Below are 23,189 nucleotides of genomic sequence, written 5' to 3' on the forward strand. Positions count from 1 at the left end.
ACTGCCAAAGTCTGCGTAAGCGTGTGATGGCTCAAAAGCACCTCTATGCCCCACAAGTACCCTCTAAATAATTCACCTAATTGACACTGTGTACTAGTTCTCTGCGCTGCTCTGACCCTGTAGAAAGTTTCAAACAATATTTCAAGTCTTAGAAGCTTTATTTTCTGTTCTCCTGGCACACTCTTTTATGTACCTGCCCATAGAGCAGTCCCCTCTCTGCACATCCCTGTCCAGAAAGTGTGCGCTGACATAACACTCAGACAACAACTCCAAGGTCAGACTCTGCAAAGATTCACCATAATAATCCGACGTTTTCCCTTCAAGAGACCTGAGGAGCATCAACTCTTATTCATGTCAGCTTGAAGCCCGATCTTATTCCACACCTGTCAGCTTGATGGCCGTGTAAAAATGAGAAAATGTGTTTTTTTTAGCAGATTCACCGCAGTAATGTGACTGGAAACAGTTAAGGGTTTAAGCTAATGACAGGCGTTTCAGATGGGCAAGCTTGGCAGTGATAGATGAGTGCAATTGAGATACAGTATGGGCTAATTAGAGGAGAAGATGATGCACTTGGCTGCTCTTAATGTCATCACGGACGTGTGGCGTAGTCTGTCAGTCACTATTAATACTGACCTTGACATTTTGCTGCAGGAAATCACACCAACCTGGCAGTTTTTCCTGTCTATTTATGTTTAAAAGCTTGCTGTTTTTGGTCAATCTTTCTATCTTTTTCCTCATTTGTGTCCATTATCGCCATCCATTACTGTCACTTATGCTTTTATCCTTCAATTAAACATGATGCGGCAGGCCCATAATGTACTGTCACTGCTGATTCACCAGTGGACACTTTCCCCTTAATTCTCCTTTATTTCTCTCTTCCTCCTCCTGCTCCTCCTTATGTGCTTTCTATCGCTCCTTTTTTTTTTCTTCTCCTCCTCCTCTTGAGCCAATCAGGCCACGCCTCCATGGCAACCGTCAGTGAGTGTAAAACATCCACAGATGGTGCTGAGTAGAGCGAAGCGGCAGGCGCACTACGAGATCAAGTGTGGGAGTGCGTGTTTGTTTATGTGTCTGAGAGGAGAGAGAGACGGGAGGCTCACTGGATCAGCGCTGCATCGTGGAGTAGTTTCTAGTAACACTGAGGAAGAGTGGGAGTGTGGACTCACAGAGGAAAAGTCTGAAGAGGAGGGGGAAGTGATTGAGGAGGAAAAAAAGAGAAGGAGAGACACCTTCCCAAGAGAGGAGGAGTGAAACCACCGGTAAGAAAATATTAATGATCTGACAAAAAAAGCTCACAACATCCCGAGTGCGAGACGGGCTTATGATCATCACTCCAAACACGCACAAGGGCCACGCTGACACAACCGAAAAAGTGGAGGAAAGAAGAGGACACGTGATTCGCCTTGGGACTCTATCAAAATAAAAGTCATCCTTGGATTTTTCATTACTTTAAAATACCCTGGACCCAAAGTCCTCCTGTCGTGCTGACCTTTTCCAAGTCCAGCCCCCCCCCTCTCTGCCAGGAGCAAAGATGAGCTGCAGGAAAAGGTGCAAGCGGGAGATCTTCAAGTTCGCTCAGTACCTGTTCAGACTCATCACAGGGACGCTCAACACTGGTAAGAAACCTAGTGGACTTGGAAGCGAATTTCTCCTAAATCTGCACAGTTTCTCCCTTTGTCCTCTTGTCAGTTCCATCAAACTTCACCACTCTCCACCTGCTCATTTCAAAGTTAACACTGATCACTTGGGGCTCTTTTAGGGCACTCGTATGTCGTCATCGTTGTAGATTGTGTATACATAAATGACTCCAGGCTCCCTGTGAGGGTTTCCAGAGTGAGCGTAAATTTATCACCTACTCTTCATCTTAATTTGTGTGAACATGCGACAATGTGTTAGTGTAAATGGATGCAAGGAGAAGGAGAAAAGACAAAGGGGAGACTATTAAAGTGTTATTAATTATGATTGTGGAGTCTTTAGCCATTAAAGGAAAATTTGACTTATTTTTAGAACTTCTGTCAGCTTTGTCTTACATCTTAATTTTCAGAACCGTAGCCACCAGATGTTGTTAAATACTGCCTAATTTTCTTTTAAACATTAGTTAATGAGAGTTTTATGAGATCATAAGTTTCACTTGTGTTGATGTGCCAGAAAGAAAGTGGTAAAATTAATGTGTCACAGTCTGTTGATGCTGAATCCGTCTGCAGTCATCCCTGCACACAACAACATTATACATCACAATTTCTGCACCTGTATCATACTGCAAAGCGTAACAGATCCCCTGCAAGCACACAAACACAGCCAGAGCTTTCCTAATAAGACAGATAGTGAATTGATGGTATTAACAAGATTAAATCTTGGATTAGAGTGGATTACCAGAAGATTACTTCATGTAAGGTTTATTACAGGATAAAGGTTAGCAGGAGTATCACTGACACATATTTCTGGATGCATCAAAGTGATGTGAATGACTATTTACATGTGTCATTTAGGCTGTGTGCAGTTTTTTCTATACAGATGTGGCAACGCTAGTAGCATATTTTAACACCTCCGCCTTGTTCCTGTCTCATCTTGCTTTAACTGAGTCCCGCTGTTGAGTAAGTTGTTGATTATCACGCTGTGTGAGTGAGATCCTGCTAAGCCCAAGAGAGGTGCCATAGGAACATGATAATGAATTCCAACATGCCTCAGAAGAGGTGAGACCGAATTTATTTTTTCTCAAGGAAAAGCTTTATGTTAGAGTACATTTCCACAAAGCAACGGCCTACTTTCTTCTATCTCCTTGACCTTAGACACAAAGGGAACAAGTGGGGAGGATGGGAGAAGAGCCCCTCCATCACTAGGCTGCCCTATAAAAGGTGTAGACAGCTTCAGCTTTCCAATCATACAGACAAATATAACCTCATGGGGGATCCCACTCTTGGAGAAATCCATCTACTATAGGATTTTGCTCTTGGTTTCCATAGCTACCAGCAGGTTATTTGGGTTAAACTGCATTTCCCTCTTGGTCGCAACATCATAAGCTTACGTTCAATAGTAATTGCCTTTAGCCTTCTCAATGCTTTCCATTATTAGAAGAAATTAAAAACAGTCATTCGTTAACGTGTCTACTAGGCTACAGGTCTCATGGCCTTTGATTTTAAAATCAGCACTTGCTAATTATTGATTGTGTTAAATACATGACAGGACATATTTCCCTGAGGACAAGTCCAGCCACTTTGCTGGTGCTGAGTACAGGGAATTTTTATTGACCAGTTCATCTGAAAATATTAGCTTCGTTTCTATCTTCATGAACCACAGGACCTTTTTTCACCACTTTTTCACCCAATGTCATCACTTTTTGACCCCATTTTCACCACTGTTTGGACAAGTTTTTGTCCTTTTTAACATTTTTTTTTCCACCGTTCTCCAAGTTTTGCCTCTATAAACCTATATCTGCCGCTCTTGAACTTCTATTCACCACTTTCAACCTCATGCCACTACTTTTTAACCCCTTTTTTCACCACTGTTTGGACTAATTTTTGCAGCTTTGCCCAATTTTTGCCTCTTTCAACCCATTTCTACCATCCTTTAACCTGTTCACCAATTTCGAAGCCCTTTTCACCACTCTTCATGTTTGTCCCTTTAAACCCATTTTGCCACTCTTCAACCTCTCACCACTATTTAAGCCCATGCTGCTACTTTATAATCCCTTTATACCACTATTTCTTCCCAATTTTTTCACTTTCTCTCAATTTTTGCCTCTTGAAAGGAACCCTGCATGATCAGACAAGTTCCACTTTGGATAGATATATGTATCTCTCATATGTACATATATTGAACTAAAAAACTCCCGAGATATCTGCGTTTTGAGTAATTTGAGTTTATAAACTCACCAGGAGGCTGCCATGTTTTGGTCCACACTGGTAGTGTGATGTCACAGTGCCGCAGCGCTCCTCACGTTCCTATGCAGTAACTGCTGTTTCAGACTGGCAGCCAGTGTTAGGGCTGCATCTGCATGGAGAAACATTTAAGGTCTGCTCTATTTTTTCCTTGCACTGGTTATCTGTCAAAACTAGACGGGAAAATGATAAATATGGAGCCATACATGCTACATATTTGTTGCAAATATTTACGTCCACACCAGTAGAAAATGATTGATATCTGTTTTCTGATGAACCAGATGAAGGCCACGAGCTAAAATACATCTGTTTAATAAAGTTCTTCCCCAAACTTCCACTATTTATGAAGCTTTCTGTTTCCACACGGTGCAAAGTGTAGCAGGTAAAGATAAATGCAGTACGAAAACACTTCTAGTTTGCGCTTTTCAAAGTAAAAACCCTCTTTAGCATTTCTTTGGAGAAACTCCCTTCATATGTACATAATGCTTTTATTTTCAAAAGCTCCCGACACACTTCCACTATACACTGAATCCGCTCACTTGTACAGAGTTTTTTTTGAGGTAAAACTTAGGAGGAATGACAGAGCTTTGACAGCATAAAGACAACGCCAACACACAGCCATCTTATACCTGGTATGAAAGCTGTTATGGCAGCAACAGCTGCAAGCAGCAAAACCATTTGAAAAATGGTTATTGCATACGGCACTGTGACGTCACACTGCCAGGGCAGTCCAAAACATGGCGGCCTCCTGCTGAGTTTATGAGCTCAAATGTAGTCAAAATGCAGATGTCTAGGATATCTAGTGACTCTTTTTATTTTACTAGACATATGAGAAATACAAATTTCTCTCCAATAAAATGAACATGTCTGATCATGCAGGGTTCCATTTAAAACCCATTTCTGCCACTCTTCAACCTCTTTTCACCACTTTTTAAGCCCTTTTCTCTAGAAATGTGATGGAATACAGTACTTCCATGCAAAGATACTTTAGTAGAAGTAAAGGTATGGATTTTTAAAAGTACACAAAGAGTTACATTAATTTTCGTTAATGTAATTAGTTACTTTCCACTCCTGTATGAATGGGAGTTAATTGACCAAACAAAAAGTTGCACAGAGCGAATGACAAAAAAGATGGAATGTTAATATTGGACAGTCTAGAAAGGAAGTCAAAGGGATGAAACTGTTGGCAAAATGCAGAAAATGAATACAAAAGTCCTGTTTCTTACCTTTTAAGGGGAATTTGATATTCTTCTTAATGTATTCTGTATCATATGCTTAGTTACCCAGGAATTTCTATGCCCAGTCTCGACTGAAGGATTTTTAATGGTTCATGCTAAACTTTAGAGCTGCCACCGAGGTCTCAAGGAAATTACACATGTAATTGTAAATTAGCCTGTGATTCCCATCCCTACAGTTGATACAGTGACAGATGGTGCCCTTGTTTAATTAACTTCATTGTCTTTATTGAAATTCCCTGTAGTAGAAGCTTTTATCATCTTTTGGAAGCCATAAAATTCATCCTAAGTGGCCATATTTGTTTTCCTGTGTTAATTATTTTGTCTGCATATCAAATTTGTTTTTGTCTACAACTTCTGTCACCAAAAGGTAGAGTAATACATTCCCCCCCTAAAGTCTCCATTATCATTTATTTATTAGATGATTTCCACTTGAGTGACTCCACCTCTCTATAAACACCGTATTAACTTATCTCACGTTGCCCATGCTGCGGATGAATATAAATCGAGTTTGGCCAGAGCAAAGCTGGCTTGCCCCTATTTGTTTGACCGGAGGAAGAGGATGATGGATGGAGTCAGTTAGCAAACCATGGGATTTTAATTGAGATGTTCATTGTCCTAGAACTGCCTCACAGCCGTTGTTTCATTGATCACTTGGTTGCTCAGGCCAGTGCAAACACGTAGTGTAAGGTCGAGGGTAATACGTGTGATTTAATGAAACAAGTGTGGGCAGATTGGGCTGTATATTACATGTTTAATGTCATGAAAGGTCCACAAAGGCTTGTTTCATAAAGATCTCTGAACAAGATGAATGTTAAAGGTCTAATTGTCTTCATCTAGAATGTTATAAATGAAGTCTGTACGGGAACATAATTTAATGTGAATGCAGGAAATAACTTGTTGAGGAACAGACGGCACAGCTGCAACAAAGACGGTACTCCAGCATTAGTATTCTGCTTCCTAGTGGGCCTTGAATTTTCCATTCCTATGAGAAAAAGATTGAATCACGGATGCACATTCTTCCAGGTTATAAATCCAAACAGCAGTGTCAGCAGCATTCAGCATATTGGAAAAGAGGAAATGTATTTGTTTCACTCACAAGAGAAAATCTTTTAACCGTGTTCCAGCATGGTGTCTGAGAGCAGAGCTACCAGTCCACAAGATTACACATGGATTTTCACTGTCTTTTGTGAGGTTTTCACTACCCTTAGTTGTGTATTGAGACGGCTTTAAGCACATCTGTTCAGCTCTATTCCATTGTATTGCACACAAAATCTTCCTTTCTCTCCGGATCTGACACATACTTTTTGCAGTCTTTCCCCACATCTTCACAGTTCACTTCTCCCCTCCCCCAGCTGTCAGGCACCTCAGTTTTTGTAATGCATCATTCTTTTTGCCTCATCAGGACAGCCTCACATGCTCATAACTGAATCCAAGCATATCTTTCAAAACCAGAGTGCATGCCCTCTGAACCTCTACACCCACTTTTTATGGGAAAAGTTTCCTCAGGATGAGCTAAAGAGGCTTTGATGAGCCTCTGAACATCTGCAGTTTGATTCAGCTACTTGGTGCAGTTGTTTTTCTTCGCAAAAGAGATGGATGTTCCCCTGGTTGATTTCTTTATAATGGGCCAAAGTGAATGATTGCAGTGTCTTTGAGCTTTTAATGATTATAAATCAGGTGTGAAGCTTTGCAGTAAAGGCTCAGTAAGCTCTTCTCCCTCCTTTGAAGAGTTCTCACTTTATATCCTGATCAACTCAATGTTTTTTTTTTTTTTTGTCCTTGTTTATTTAAATGATCTGTGTTCCACCAAATGTACCATGAGGGTTTGTTTTTAGTTTTTTTGTGCACAATATATTCCAATAATCCACCCTAAATTTGGCAGCTTCATGAGACAGCTTGTCTGGGTCAGGACTGCAGTGGCAGCAGGTCGAGCTGAAAGACGCCCACAACCCTTCACTTGCCAACTTTCTACACTAGTTGAACATAAATAGTCAGATATCTGCTTGGACATGGTGTTGTCCTGTCTTGTCCTAGATCCTTCAGGGCTGTTATCTAGTTCTCCCCCCATGGGATAACCTCAGCCTGGTGCCTTTAATGGTCCTTTTCTGTTTGTTTTTCAAGATCTTTTGGGACGGTGCAGTCCCACAGTTGCGAGCATCATTTCTCTAAGAAGTAGTTTGAAATAGGGCCGTCAGGATTTATGCATTTATTGTAATGTTAGGTCCATGTTAAGTGCTTACATCTTTTTGTTTGAATTTGCATACCTCACTGTCTCTTTCAGCACACTTCTTTCTCTTATTTGTGTTTTTGCTGCAGCTGTGACGCATGCCAAGACAGCTTATTGTGGAGGGACAAGCCGGTGGTATCAACATCCATGTTTGTTTTTCTTCTGAAGTGACATGATCACGCGAGGTTCGGCTGGGTTGTTTAGTGTGGTGGTTCAGGGATTAAAGAGGAAAAATTGTTAGAAATTGTTCTTATGTCTGGTCTCAAACATTTTAAAAATGGTTTAAATCCAGGCCAACAATTGGCATGATGATCTGGTAGTGCAGTGATAATTATGTTGACTAAGGCCAGCGACACACTACAGGATTTTAAACTCGATTGTGGGCAAGATTTGCCTCCCCTGACGATCGTGGGGGCGTATACCGACTGGAGCCTCGTCGCAAACATGATTAATTTACTGCTCCAAATCGCGTTGTAGCCTCCCAAACTCGGAATGGTAAATATCAAACATGTTTGATATTTATGATTCTGTGCCGCTGACGGAGTACCCACAACAGCCAATGAGAGTGAGCACACCGGGTTGCACCACCAGATGAATCATACATACTTTCACCGCTCACAACCATAAACACAACGGTACCTTAATTCCCGCCAGGATTTCGTCCTGAGTCTTTCCCTTATTTTATGATTGTTGATGCATCTGTAACGCATACCAGGACAGCCTGATGTGGAGAGGCACCAAGACTGTATTGACAGACATCCATGTTTTTTTTTCTGAAGTCACATGATCACGCAAGGTTGTAGGCAGGTCAGCAGGTGTGTGGTCTCCAGTGATCTGACAGTCTGGCTGAGTTGTCTAGTGTGTACGTTAAGAGGATTAAAGATGAAAAATCTTTGGAAATTGTCCTGAAGTCTGTATTATCCCACAGTTTTAAAATCGTTTAAGATTAAAAAATTGTCTGGTGTGTGGCCAGCATAAAACTGACTGAAAATGTTAGTCAAATACACTTTTCCATGAGGAAGACGAGACTTAAAGCTTGAGTATGTAACATTCGATGAGAGCCTTGTAGAATCAAATCTATTCCCCCTCCCTTCCTGTTCTTCTCCGTGTTTCAGCTCTGTAGCTCCACCCCTCTACTCACATACCTCCTCGTGGTTGTGCATGTCCGCTGAATCGAATACTAATGGTGGCAAAGCTCTTGTAGAGTGATTTTGCTCCACTTTTCCACTGAACTCAATGGCCAAATCACAGGTAAGGAAACCCATCGTCTCATTGTATCAACTTCTCACTAAGCTGAGAGGTAGAAGCACACCTACTACAGCGGCCAGTAGGAACGTTCCCTCTGACCTGAGCCGTGACTGGCTGTGAGTTCTAGCCTCCTCATTGACTGGAGCATCATCTCTTCCTGGTTTTCCTCGGATATGAGTGCAGTGCGAGGAGGCATTGCAGAAGTGTGTTGTTCTGTTTGATGGCTTTAATAACAAGGGCCTTACGGGTTGTGTTGTTTATGTGGGCTACGATACTCAAAATAAATCGCTTACTACAGCTTTAAGTACTATTTGCATGGGATTGATGATACCTGTGGACCTCTGATCATTTGTGAATTTGCCCCTGGCATCAGTATTTTTTTATTTCTAAATTCCATACAAAAAAGTGGTCTTGAGGATATTGCTTTCTGCAGGTGATTTTGTCTTCATGCGTCCCATACAGACTTGTAACCAGAGTTACAATGAGCTACAGTGTTTTATTCTCTCTCTATATAAAAATATATTTAACATTTTTTAATCTGTAGCAAGCTATCTATGACCATTAAACTAGTGAACGATCTCCCCTAACCCTTCTATCTTCCATTGTGGGTAGTGGGGGAGAAATTGACTGCATTATGTTTACCCCCGTTGTCTCTGCTCACTTTGATTACACTGATTAATGCATGTTTCACATGAGTTGATTATCTTCCTCATTATTAAAAGGTAAAACCAACAGTCATTAGAGAGGACATGCAAGACAACTGAAACCCAAAAGACAGGAAACACTTTGCTTTAGGCAGAGACTCTGCTGTTTCTCCTGCTTCTTCCACACGTCTCAAAGCAGAGGCTTACATATCTTATCTTTTCAGTTCATGTTTGTCCTATAAAGTCCTGATAAAGAAAATTGTCTTGACTCAATCCTGCAGTTACAAAACCAATAAATCTCAAAAGAGATTATACAAACACATAACATTACATCCCGTAACAGCAGCAATTCCATCTGACAATTTCCATGTGTATATAAACACCATCTGATAGCAGTGATGGGCCAGCATATTGCATCTTACATTACCTGGTGTCTATATATTTCATTGACATGGGTACAAATTAATGTTTGTATTCAGATGGACCCTAAATCTTCTTGAGGGGAAAAGCTGAACAAAGAAAAAAATAAGACTGACACTGCTGGGCACGCTCCTCCTACTGTGCCGAAAGAAATCCCCCATTCATCCTTACACACGAGAGTCACTGTAGTTTTTATGTGATTTCAGGACCCACGCTGATTTCTGCATATAATGTCAGATCTCTCTTCCACTATAAAATATTACTGAAGACTTTTGATTGATCACATGTAAACTAAAATAAGTGTTGGCACAGCTTGAAAAAAACAAAGAAATGCTCTACACCAGTGGGTCTCAACTGGTTGAGAAAAAGGGCCCACCATCAACTCCCCAAGGAGAATTGTGACCCAAATTTTGGAGATGCTTTTTGGTCAATCAGATGTATTTAATAAAAAATAGTAGAGCTTGGGCCTAAGACAGTACGAAAGGTGTAACAAAACAGTGAAACAGGACAAAACATGCCTGTTTTGAATATTGTCAAACAATTTGGTACAATTTTTTTTCCAGGCACACATCCATGACCCACTGAGAAGGGCTTTGCGACCCACTTTTGGGTTCTGACCCACCAGGTGAGAGCCACTGCTTTAGATCATATTTTAAAATTTGATGGTAACCGGGGTAAAGAAAACAACTTTGCAGTGACAAGAAGACAAACTTACTCTCTTTCAGGACTCTCTGATGGGCATTAGTTTGTTTCTCAACAATCCAGATGATCCAAATCTCCCATGAAGGTCTGTTTCTAGGTTTTTGAGTATACTATTCTCAAAAGTCTACTCTAAAGTTGGAATGGCAGTTTGTTGGAAAAGATGTCTGAGTCAGGACAGCAGCAGGTCAAGCAGAGAGATGCCTTCTTCTCTTTCTTGCCAGGATTTTACACTCTTTAAGATAAAGCACTCAGATGTCGAGTGGACATGCTGTTATCCTGGCTTTGGGTGTTATCAGGTTCAGCCCCAATGGGACGACCTCACCTAGTTGCCTTAAATAGTTCTTTTCTGTCTGTAATTCAAGGTCTTAAGAGACAGTGCGGCCCCAAAGGGACGTCCAGTATTGCTCCAAGAAATATTTCAAAACAAACCTTTCATCTGGTGCTTCGAAGAGTTTGAGGATTATTCATGTTGGAAGTTTTGAAAAAATTCCAGCTTTTTGTAGTCCTTCAGTAATTATAAGTCAAAAGAGGGTCTTATCTGGAACCAGAGATCTCATAATTAAAGTGCATAAATTGTGCCAGCAAGGAGAAAGTCTGGTCATGTGCTTTTTTTGCTTTCAGAAGAGGAGGCACTGACTTTATTCTTTTATTTATACACTGACGGGTGCACTTTCTAACTTCTCAGCACATGTATATGTGCCGGACTGGTGACGCTAGGGCCTGTCTTTGTTTCCATCTCTTTGGTTTCCTGACGGCTAATAGGAGGTCATGTTCCACCTGCCCCATGAGGACAGCACGTTCAAAGCCCATAATCCCTGACCAAACACTGAATATTTGATACCCACAGAGAGGCCGGGTTGGCATCACATCTGCGTAATGTTCCCATTCTGATGCTGGGAAGAAGAATCGTTGGCTCTTGTAGTGGGAGGTGCATTGCAGAAGCAGACATTTATTTCTTCTGCTGAGGTTTATGGACCTTTGCCACCTCTGCAGATCTCGCTGTAATGTTAAGGTGCTACAAAATTACAAAAAGGACCATTAAATATTCATTTAAAGTTCTGTTCTGCAGCTACTTTAGAGCTTTCCCCTCATTTAACCCTATCCAAAAGCTCTTACTTTTATGGTTTTTAATAAAGTAGAATATTTTCACTTGTAATGGAACATTTCTCCTGTGACGTTCGGACGGGCACAACACTAACAGATGGCTAACTGTGTTGCGTAATTTTTCCTTTCACACTCAGTGAGCTGACATGGCATCTGCTTCATTCACCTGACAGGCATCTGTGTGTAACACAGTCTGAAACTTCATGTTTGTGATCCAACCATAAATGACTTGATGTGTTTCAGCACTTAGGACGAAGATTTTATCCTGGAGCATCCATGGGATTGTGCTCCTGTTATTTCTTTTATCTCCTGCTGCTTTGTGAATTACTGTTTGGAGTCTTTGAATCAGAGAGACCAAAAAAGACAAAGCATTACAGGACGGTAGATTTCAGCAGACTTTCAAGTGCAGACAAAGCTCTGCAGTTACATCAACAGCAACCCAAGGGAGGTATTCATTAGATATATTCTTGGTTTCTCCTGTGCACCTTTCCTTTACTAAATTTTAGGCATTTTTATTCAAACTACAAGACAAGAAACTAATGAGAATTCATGCTTTTTTTGTCTCTTAATACAAAGACTTATACTAAAAGTCTTAAAGCTGGACTTGGAGCAAGATTAAGATTTTGTTTTGATCCTGGACATCAAAGCCTGTGTGCCAAGCCTCTTAAATAATGGAAAAGGAGTGAAACAAGTATCAGTGTCATCTACTAATGGCTTTCTTTTAACCTTGCACCCTGACCTTTCACCGTGAACCCTTTTAAAGGGTGCAGTGCAGCCCAGGCAGACAGGAGACATTTGACATTGATATCCGTATCAGCTTCCTGGCAGGCCCAGTATTAATTTTCTTTGTTTCACAGCATCCAAAACCTTCTCCTGGTTTCTGGTTTCTGCTGCCGTACGCCGCACTGATTCATCGGCTCATCGTTTTTGTTGTACAGTACCTGAACTCTGTGCTGCTCCACTTAGATTGCCCAGTGTGGGTTTGTGAAGTACACAATCTGAAGTTAAAGAGGAGAGGGAGAGTGTGCTCAGTCTGCTGGAAAATGAATGTCAGCGTCCAGTTCAGTCCACAACTCTTGTCCGAAATAGTCTTTGGCCTTTCTAGTGTTGAGCTCAGGAGTGGGAATTGGTGGCTTGTGAAGGTTAAAAAAGCTCTGGATCAATGCTTCTGCTTTATAAGTCCCCATATTCTCGATTGGGTTGCGGTCATTAAAACCTTCCTTGTCGTGGTTGTAGGGAAATCCCTTCGCCGCTCTATATCCTCTCAACTTATGAAGATAAATAATTTATTAGTCAATATGAGCTTGTCGAAAAAATGTCACACTCATGCTTGAAAAGAGTGAGTGAAGCTGTGAATGTCAGGACACTCTTCTTGGAGTGTTTGTGGACTATATGTGATCGAATCATCACTCCACTGGACTTCAGCTGAAATAGAAGTGCAAACCAATAGAATTACATTATCTTGATTCAACAGTGTATTTGTATTGAATTTAAGGGGATCCAAAACTGAAAGATTTGCATCAAACAAATGAGGCCAGCCTGGACTTCTACAGAAATAGTGCAGGGGGTTAATTGTTTGGGCCATGCGTCTGCACTGATAGGAATGGGGAAAAAATCTTGAAGCCCGGTTTGGAGGCTTATCACAACCAAAACAGATTATTTCTCTCATATGCACGTGTTTGATTGCCAACACAGGGCCTTTCTATGTTTTCAGCCCATTTACAGTAGTTGCCATCAGTAAGCCTCTTAAGCACTACTTTGTGACTCGTTACAAAAGACCATATTCCTGTGGCTTCAGCATTGATGTCACGCTAAGGATAGGATGCTTATCATTCCGTCACTTCCTAATTAAAAAGTGACACAAAGATGATAAATACTAAAAAAAAATTAAAAAATCAGACCACATTTCATGTTTTGATAAATGTGTTTGATAAGCTATGAGCTACCATTAGATTGTGTACAAGCGTCAGACGCATTGCACAGCACCTCAGCTGAGAGAGGAAAGTCAAAGAAAATTAAGGAAGTATTCCTGTCTGACACTCCTGATGCCTTGTCATCTATCTTTACACTTGTTCCCCGCCCATTTCAACGTGACAGAGAGGAAAATAGGAGCAAGGGGGAGGGGTTGCTCATGTTCTGTCAAGACACTACAGTAGGCATCAGTGTTACTAAGCTGATTTTGTTGCTGACCCTTACCATAGTATGTCCAGTTAGGACAAGATGTGAAAATCATGAAATAGCACTGGGAATTTCAGTTTCAGTTTTAAGATTTATTCAAAAAGAAAAGAAAAAAAATCATAAATCTGAAGGCTGTTTGTCCACGCTATTTTGATAATTCCTTTGGTAACAGAGGATATTAACTGATTTATGATCTCACTCTCTTACCCCTTCGCTTACTCTCCTCTGCATCCAGAATTTTGTTTTTTTATTTTGCTCCTTTGTTAAGCTCACCTTTTTAATTTAAATCCTTACGTCCTTACGAGATGTATTAAAACAAGACATTTTTTTCTTTTCTTTTTTCTTTTCTTTTTTTCTTTATGTTTCAAATCGTTACAAATCAATACATAAGTATCAGCTTAGATCTAAAAATTTGAAAGTTATGCACAGTTTCAAAATCAGTGAGTAATCACATTAAGCAATCTCAATCTCTATATCAATAAAAAAAAATCATGATTTTTCTCATAATTTGCCAGCTTTACCATAAATACAATAGAAACTGTTGTATTAATTCAAGCTATTAATGCTAATCCTCAACACTTTGCCAGGAAGTGAGCAGGTAACATCACTGCAGACACCAGATACCCCGGACAAAAACTGTTTTAGCTCCCTCCTTCCTTCTGGTAGGAGTTACTGGGCACCTGACAAAGAAACAGCTTCTTTCCCCAGGCTGTTACACTGATGAATGTTTAACATTCACAGAGTTTGTACACATTTAAATCTTAGTTTTTTATACTTTTTAAGTTATTTATATGCACTAAATTACACGGTAAACCCGCCCCCCTCTGCAGCGTCACGTAAACACTGATATTTACATGAATCGGCTTGATTTATTGTTCTTAGCTGTTTAATTGGCATGTCCCTGTGTTTTTGAGCAAAGACCTCAAATCCAATAAAAGCGTGTGAACCAAGAAAACTGAAGAGATTTGTAGACTTAAGAGATTTCAACAACATCATTAGTTAGTTTATTATCTAAGACTATAAAGCTCTGTTGTGCATGCTGTAAAACTCTTTTGCAGGCTGTGTAATGTTCTTTTCCTTTATTTCAGCTTGAACAGCTTGACTGGCTTCCTGAAAAGTTGTGATATGTTTTCATCGATAGCCTCTTAGTCACAACAGCATCCGCCACTCCTTCTTTTCTTCTCCATTGGTCTGCGGTAATCCTATGCCCTTGTCCATTTAAATTTCCCCCTTGTCTTCCCGTGTAATCAGTTTTCCCATTCGGCCTAATGTTTGTAAACGCAAGTCCTTCTGAGTAGAAAGAATGGCCGGGCTATTTTTAGCACAGGTGGCTTACAAAAGCTGCTGTGAATGAGGATATTGGTGCTTTGAGTCCTGCAGGAAATACACCTCCATAGGTTGGAGTATGTGAGTTAACAACAGAATCATAACTCTATTGTTTTCATGATCAAGTCGGGTTTTAATAAGGGGAAATTACAACCTCGGTGGAGCAAAGCTTACCAGCACAAAAGAACTGTCAAAACAAGACTGTGCCCTTTAATACTGCAGGCTATTAAGTGGAGTCTTAATTTGTTTGCTTTGTTTTCTTTGCTCATTGTTATCACCTTAGAGGATTACACCCACACTTTTGCTACCCTATCTGACTCTCCCTTTAGTGATCATTATTACTGTTAACTGAAATTAAAAAAGTCCCCCCCTTTTAGCTATCCCCATCCTTTTCTGCTCAGAGTTTCCAACTCTTTTCTCCCTTTGTCTCCTACTTAGCTCTATCTCCTCTCCTAACTCTTAAACACTTAATATAAGGGTCCCTTCGAGGCTCTTTGTCTCAAAGTGTCAGCTGCCCTGGCTGTGTTTTCACAAAAAGTGAACCCTCTGCCCCAGACGTTCTGTGCTATGAGAGACAATGTCCTCTTCATGCACCGTTAGGCTGCAATTACTGAGACGACAGCCCTTCTCATGATCTCTGCCAACAAAAGGAGACTCAATACACCTTTGAAGGTATAAGTGGCGGCTTAAGGTAAACATAAGAACCCCCATGCAAGAATGTAGCTTGAAATGTCCATGAAAGAGAGGGTCGTATTGAGGCTTTATGTTTTATTGAGTCTTTTCTTGCTGCAGTCCCGCAGGAATCTGGGCTTTTGTAGTTTTTTTTCCTTCATATTTCATTTTCCTCGGGGCGCTATGTGGATACACTGATGAAAGTGGCTGTTCGCAAAATTCTCCAATGGTTTCCTTGTCTCTTTTTTTATTGGCTGCAGATTGAAATTCCAAACAGATCAATCTAACTCACTGAGACTGTCGCAAAATGTCAAATGGTTGAATAATCTGAGGCAATAAAATAGCAAAAAAGGGGTGGGATGTAAAAGACAGCTGACTTTTTGCTGTACATTTGGACATTTTTGGTGTGAGCTTTTGTGTTTTTCAGAGACCAAATTTCTTGATAGGATGTTTTATTTTGTAAAAATACAACTTTGAAGACAGTTGCATTCAGCCATCTTCTACATCATGTTTTACTTCCTGGGCGTTTTTATTTCAGTGATCAAATTAATGAAGTGCACCATCTCAGAAAAAAAAACAAAATCACACTGTCTGCCTTAATAAGCGATCCCTAACACAGTTTTCCTTCTGAATTACACCTTTCTGTCACTGTGGTGCAGGTTTGTTTCTCACTTTACTGTGGTGTTGAGTAAAATTCAGCTCACTTCTAACTGGACACCAAAGAGGGAAAAACACACTTTAACACATCCTTTTACACAGTCCCATAGAGGGAGGGCATGCCCCTTGCGGTCATTGATGTTTGGTACCACTGTGTTACTGAAGTCACTGCAGTAAAATAGCTGCAGTGTGACGTTTTTTTGTTTTCAGTCATTGCACGAGGTAATTACATGCATTTTCTCATTGTACTGATACCTTTTACATATTTGAATTAATTGCTTACACAACGTTCACATTCAAAGTAGTGCTGCAGCTGTCACTTAGTTGAGTACTCCACAAACTATCAAATATTTATATTTAATAATTGAATGCAAAATCTTTCTGCGTAAGTGACAGCTGGATGATACAAGCCAAGAGGGTGATTGTCGACACTGTTCTGCTTTCTCTGGCCTTTTGATTTTTTAAGTCAGTGTTTTCACCTCTTTTTCTTCTTTGCAATCTTAGTCTTTAAAGTTATAGTGTGGAAAACACGACACAGTATAGGCTGTTTGTAATCATGTGATCCAGATGTCCGTTGGGGTCAGGACGTAGGGGACAGCTGTTAGGGGCTGTACGCTGCAATTATCATCAGAAAATTTCTACATGCATTGAGTATGATTCCTACACTTTGCAAAATAGTGTTGTTGTTTTTTTTTTTTGTTTTTTTTTCCAGTTCAACCAATTTACCTGGTGTGGAGGCGATCAATATCACAAATAATTCAGTCCTGCAGACCTCTTAGGAGACAAGAGTCTTGTCCTGAGCTAAGAGGCTAGCTGAGCTCCTTAAGCATTTAACAAGATCCTCATTTTGTCACAAACATGCCTTTAATTAAAACTGTGATGTACTATCAACTGAGTATACCTTGTGGGGCAAGCAGCTTTGTAACGAGCCTGTGCTACGAAACAGCTCTTAAATTTTAGCCATGTTAGCTAGCTCCCATTTGAGTGCCAGTTTCCTTTCCTTCATCCTTTTGTTATTCAGTCTACATTTACAAGCCATATTGGTACCAAATGAAGAGCCATTTGGAAGCCAAACAACAGGCGCTACTGAGCTGAGTCAGATAAGCTGGGTCTCTTATGCCTCCTACACACTGTGCGTTTTTAACAATCTTATACGTTTCTGGCATGCTACATTGTGCGGCAATAATCTCATCTGCAGACTGAACGATGACAACTCCTACTAAATGCTACTGAATCGCAGGTAAGCTGTACACTGGTATGCAAGAAATAAATGTCATTGGTGTGCGTCATCCATCTGTGCTGCCAGTGTCGTGATAAATAATGAAGCAAAGTAACAACAAAACTGTAGCATTTATGTGCTTAGAGAAACATCTGAGATCAAGATTTTCCTTGTTGGAGTCCTACAAACATCTGCTTTTTTGCATTGTCTCCATTCTAATGCTACCTAATGCTAGCTTGTTTGTTTGTTTATTAGCGCCAGTGTTATGTTTATCGTTATGTCATTTATTCCTATTGGTTTGTTATCTGACATAGGTCGTAGCAGCAGGCACATTTCTGACACTGTCAGAATTTTATGCCAGGTTATCTTTGGTCTTAAGACCATGACAATGGGCGTCTGTCCAGCTGTCTCACAGTGCAACGTAGGACCACTGTTTCAGAGCCACAACCGAAAGATATCACCACAGTTGATCATCTTTCATCTGGGACAGCCCAAACTTACACAGTGTATACCTGGCTGTCACAACGAGCGAGGTTGGAGGTTGGTGAGATCTATGTCAGCCGGAGAAACAAGTAAAATCAGAGTTTCAGAGAACCAAACTGGAAAGGGACCATACAAGAGCCTTGTATGACATCGCTTGTCCATTCTAACAAAAGTAGCTCACAACTGCTCTGCTTAAGCTACTTAGGGTCTTTTCAGGACACTAAAGTAACTCAAGAATTTAGAATGTTTATATTTTGGCACTTTGAATGCTTGGCACAGCAGTAAACAGCTCATAATATGTCCTTTTTAGTGCCATTTTTCCAATGCAGAAATCACCACTTGCCCCCCAAGGGGAGTTCACATATGCTGTGTGACATCATCAAGCAGATTAATATTAAATCCAGAGCGCAAGTTGCACCGCTATATCAGTCACAGTCTGTGCATCTCTTTTAGTGCCACCTGTTTTCACCATGTGGAGCTTGCAAGCCAGAATCTAGTACTGTAGTTGACTCGCTGGTTTTCAATAATGTCAGGTTGCATGCAATGTGTGATGGTGATTGGTGCTTCTGAGGTCAAGCAGACTCAAATGAACTTGTTCCATATTGTTTGCATATTGTTTGTTTTGTACTGTTATACAAACAATAGCAGCAGCTCTGGTTTGCTGGGTGCAGAGGATAAACTGCTATTGTGTGACCAGAATGCTTCTATCTCTCTTCAGCACTTAATCCATGATCTTGACAATATAAGCTCTGTCAAGGACACTCCTATCTCACCACATTACAGCCCGGTCTGCAGGGGTGATGGCCGAGATTGAGCCCAGATACATTTCCCCCCATCAGCTCCCTGCCCCTCTGTTGTAAAACGGTGTAATTACTCACTCTCTCTTGCGCAGCTCGGCTCGTCGTGGACCGCCATGCAGAAAATGGAGCTCCTTCTCCATCATTGTGCAGACACATCCACCCCTGGCCCCATTACTTACCTGGCTAGCTCTGTGTCAACACTTGGCACATGTAAACAGACGTGATCTCACCTGTCCAACGTAACTGTTAAAGCATAGCGAGCAGAGCTTCAATGCCTTGAAAGCATAGATTTATTGATAAATTGGCTGGAAAGAGCCTAATTGTTGGAAAGTGTACCCTTGCTTCCATTCATTAGTAATTGTAAGTTGAGTGCACGGTCTCAGAATCAAAGTAAAGTGAATCCACACTTTAATTTCAGACACAGACACAACATTCACATGTTAACAACATCTTCAGCATTATGAGAATCAACCCATTAACATGCATTTTCTCTGTGTCAGCTTGTGCCAGCTGTTCATGCAAGATGTTGTTTACACTGTGTAAATATTTAAGCTCAAGCGTCCATTCAGATAAACTTGTTTGTTCTTGACCTTGAAAACAAATATGAAACAATAGCCATTTAAGCAGAACCAGACTTACAAGGGAATAGTTGTCTGGATGTTCCAGGTGTTACCTATGAATCATTCTGGTATACAGCAGTGATTTACTTTTCAGAAAGTCAGAGGAAAATACTGAAGAAGGATCAAAGATGATCTGACTTTGATTCTTTAAGATTTTTGCCCCCCTTAGATTTCAAATGCAAAGTCTGACTCAAGGTCACACCAATGATATAATCAGGGTCAGACATACAGAGTCTCCAGGCACTCCTGCCTAAGAAAATGTCTAGAATATCTAAGAGATTCATAAGTCTTTATGAACGATCGTACTGCTCAAGATAATTCATGGTTCTTATTGTCAAAATGTAAACAGGTTTCCCTCCCAAGCATGCCCTTCTGGATTACATAGCTAAATAATTAAATCATATTACTCACAGCTATGTTTTCATACAAGTAGGCTTATCCGAGCTTAAAATAGAAGGTATGCAGGTGACGTCGCAATCAGAGCGGCTCACTGCTGCTCTAAGTGGCAAAATGCACACACTGGAGACAGGAATCAGGAGCCATCTTTTATTGATTTGTGTTACTTTTGTATTTTTTGACTTCTGTATGCTTACCTTGGATAGAATAGTTCATCATCTGATCTTACATGTCCCTCCTCTTTTTAAACCTTAAAGGCAATTTAAGAACTGAAAATGTAACAAATCAGTCATAACATTGAAAGACAATATCTAAGATGATGAGGAATTTAAGGACAATAGATTGTTTTTATGTAGTCCAATTTACATAGCTGGTTTTAAAGTAAAAGATAAAAACAGTTTAGTTTATAGAAAATCATCACAGATGGAATCTAATCAGAAAATGAACTCGACTTCTGTTTGACCAAATACAACAAGCCAGGGACCCCCATTGGCATTGGGGTGGCTTGCAGCTGAGTGTGAACCAGCTGGGATGAGGGTCCAATTACCCAAGTCTGAGGCCATGGTGGTCCTCTGACAAACCATGGATTGGTGCAGCATCAGCAGTGATGCAGGCATTGTACCGAACCTTTGTGGTGAAGAGGGAGCTGAGCCAGAGGTTAACAACTGATCTACGTTCCTGGAAATGGTGCTTGGGAGAGTTGCTTCACCTGCTGCCACGACAGTTGTACCCCAGATATGGATGGATGGATGGATGGATGTTTGTTTTGAGACAACAGATCACTAAATTAGAAAGAAGTAAATGGATCACTGAAATACAGAGAAACAACTTATGCAATGCATCATGCAGCATGGTTTCTGGTTGCATGTCAATGTCCACGGCCCACTCTGTCAATCTGCTGGCCCGCACGGTCAGTTTTGCTCCCATTTCTGTTAATTCCCTTTATTGCAGGCAGCATGTCCCAGAGTGCTACAACACTCACTCCAACTGAGGGTGCATGGTCCAGTGGAAAAGTGACGTTTGTGCATATCCTCTATTCTAAATGCAGCACCAAGTGTTATAAAATCAGATTACATCAGTGTTCTTACTTTAAATTTTGCAAATGTGCATCTCCTTTCAAAATGTAGTACCCTTTAGAACTCAGGGCAAGCATGATGGTTGAATGCAGTTTCCTCTAGGAATGACACTGCAGAATATGTCAGACAGATTAAATTGTTACAGCTCAGAGTGTCACTGCAGCAAAGGGTGAAGACGGTCACATATGACACAGAGCACCAGAGCCCCAGATGTGACAGGAAGTTGTCATTTAGGATTTCCCTTCAGTCTCGTACATTTTCCATGCTCCAACGACGCCATCCAGTATTCAATTTAAATGCAAAGCAACACAGTAAAAGGTATTTGTGTTTGCCATTTTACAGTTCCTCTACCTCAGCAGTCACCGAGCTAAGGCCTTACTCTTCATTGGTGCTGCTCTACAGACCACACTCGGCCCATTCTGTTGCCTCTGACTGGCTGCTTGATAGATTGGATTTGTACCTAATAAGGATGGATCACCCTTTTGCTCTTGTCCCTCCTTTCAGGTTTTTCATCCTATTTTTCCTCCTGCTGTCGTTTTTTTCTCCGTCTCTTCTGTGATTTAACCGTGCCCCCAAAGGAAACCTCAGCCTTTTCCTCTGCTCTGTAATTCTGTTTAAACTGATTTTAGTTTAGCTTATGGGGCCAGACCTGCAGTTAAATGGCATTGTCAAATAGGAGAATTACATTATTGTGGACTTTTTAAGGCTATTTATCAAAATGATAATGGGTTGGACAGAATAAATGTAATAGATGGATTAGTAGTGATTTAAAAGGCTATAGGCTATTACAATAATGATTTCTTTTACCTTCATTTGGAGCAGAAATAACCTCCTTTTAGCACAGTGCCATAGGTTTTTCAGTTGAGGGAAAAGGGCAAAGGCTAGTGTGAATGGGGCTTCTGACATTTGCGGTTACAGTGTTTGTTTAGAAGGTGGCAAAAGGGTTGAGACTGGCTTGCCAGGTCAGTAAGTTACTTTACATGTAAGTTGTTGATTTTGAGTAGTTTCACTGTCAGAAATCACAGAAATCAGGTATTTTCTCTTCAAGTTTCATGTCTGTAACATTCTATGTTTGTGCTTGCTCAGCAGAGCATTTCTGTTGGTCTGCCTGTGGCTTTGAAAATGGTTTTAAAAGATCTCTCCTACCTGTTTTAAGTCCAGATTGATTGAAAGAACTGGGCTGTGGCTCTGACTCGTGGTCAAAGAAGCGCTGTAAACACTGTAAGTGCACTTGTTTCTAACATATCTATGCTTCAGCTCAGCTTTTTCCGTGATTGACACACAAGTTCTTCTCATTAATAGTCCCTATTTGCTGTGTTTTAGGAATGCTTTTATTGGGAACAGCAATATCAGGAAATTAGCTTTTTAGTTGCAGCTAACACAGCTCAGGAGGAGAGAGATGAAACCTAACGTTTAAACATACTGAGAGTTGAACACAGACACCTTAAACAGTATCTTTCAGTGACTTTACTTACAGCAGTGAGGTGAGGATGCCTCAAGTCTGAGGGAAGAAGGAGGTTGTAGTTCTTGAACATGATTTATAGCCCATGACAATGTCCCAGTGCCCACTAAGACTCATAAAGTATTTAAGTCTGTAAGTTTCTTGAATGCACAAAGGATGATCTATCCATCAAGCAACAGGGGTTTTTCCTCCTCTTCAATACAGAACTGACAAAGCTTGACTTACTTTTTACAAATCTGCATCACTGTGTTGTCATTCGGACAAACTGAAGACCTATTTAGGTCAAAGTGCAAGAAAACCTGTTTACTTTCAGGTTTAGATGAAGCCAGTAACAGTCTATGTAGCTTAGTATTTAAAGTTCAACTCACCGTGCATATCTAGATTCTAATCTGAGCACATGGTCACTTCTCAGAAATGCTAGTTGGACAGATGCAGCATATTTAAAGGAAGCTTTGGCTAGAATTCAATTCTAGTCAACCACAATTACAGAAAAGTTAGCCATTATTACCACAGGTACAAATCTGCAGGTCTGGTGGGTTCTAAGATGGAGCATGGGGTGATACCTCAGGAAAGCCTTACTCGTGTTTAAAATGCCATTCTACAAAGAAACAACCCTGCACTAAGAAAATACAACGATTTCTATGGGGGCAGGTTGCTTCACAAACCGAGCAAAATGAAAAGAATCATGAAAAGTCCCTTTTTTGAGTTAAAGATGACTGAGTTTAAAGGCTAATCAGATGACAAAACACAGCAAACTGAAGTATGAATTATCGCACGAAGTAATCACAGCAGCAGTTTTTCATTAAACGTGGAGAAACAAAATGTACGTGACTCTCCTC

The 23,189-nt window shown here is 40.6% G+C and overlaps 1 protein-coding gene across 3 annotated transcripts in view; it reads left to right on the forward strand.

Annotated features, from left to right (window-relative positions):
• kcnip4a (potassium voltage-gated channel interacting protein 4a) overlaps positions 1-23,189 on the forward strand; it is a 217,149-nt gene that overhangs the window by 64,998 nt on the left and 128,962 nt on the right. The window contains exon 1 of one of the 3 annotated variants that reach the window (XM_041778726.1): positions 1,017-1,616. The exons of the other annotated variants lie outside the window; for them this stretch is intronic. Coding sequence (XP_041634660.1) covers positions 1,532-1,616 — 85 coding nt within the window. The 5' untranslated portion in view covers positions 1,017-1,531. Of the gene's footprint in view, positions 1-1,016; positions 1,617-23,189 lie in introns of those variants that run through there. 3 annotated transcript variants of the gene reach the window in all.

This window comes from Cheilinus undulatus, linkage group 22, assembly GCF_018320785.1.
Source record: "Cheilinus undulatus linkage group 22, ASM1832078v1, whole genome shotgun sequence".
Taxonomy (NCBI): domain Eukaryota; kingdom Metazoa; phylum Chordata; class Actinopteri; order Labriformes; family Labridae; genus Cheilinus; species Cheilinus undulatus.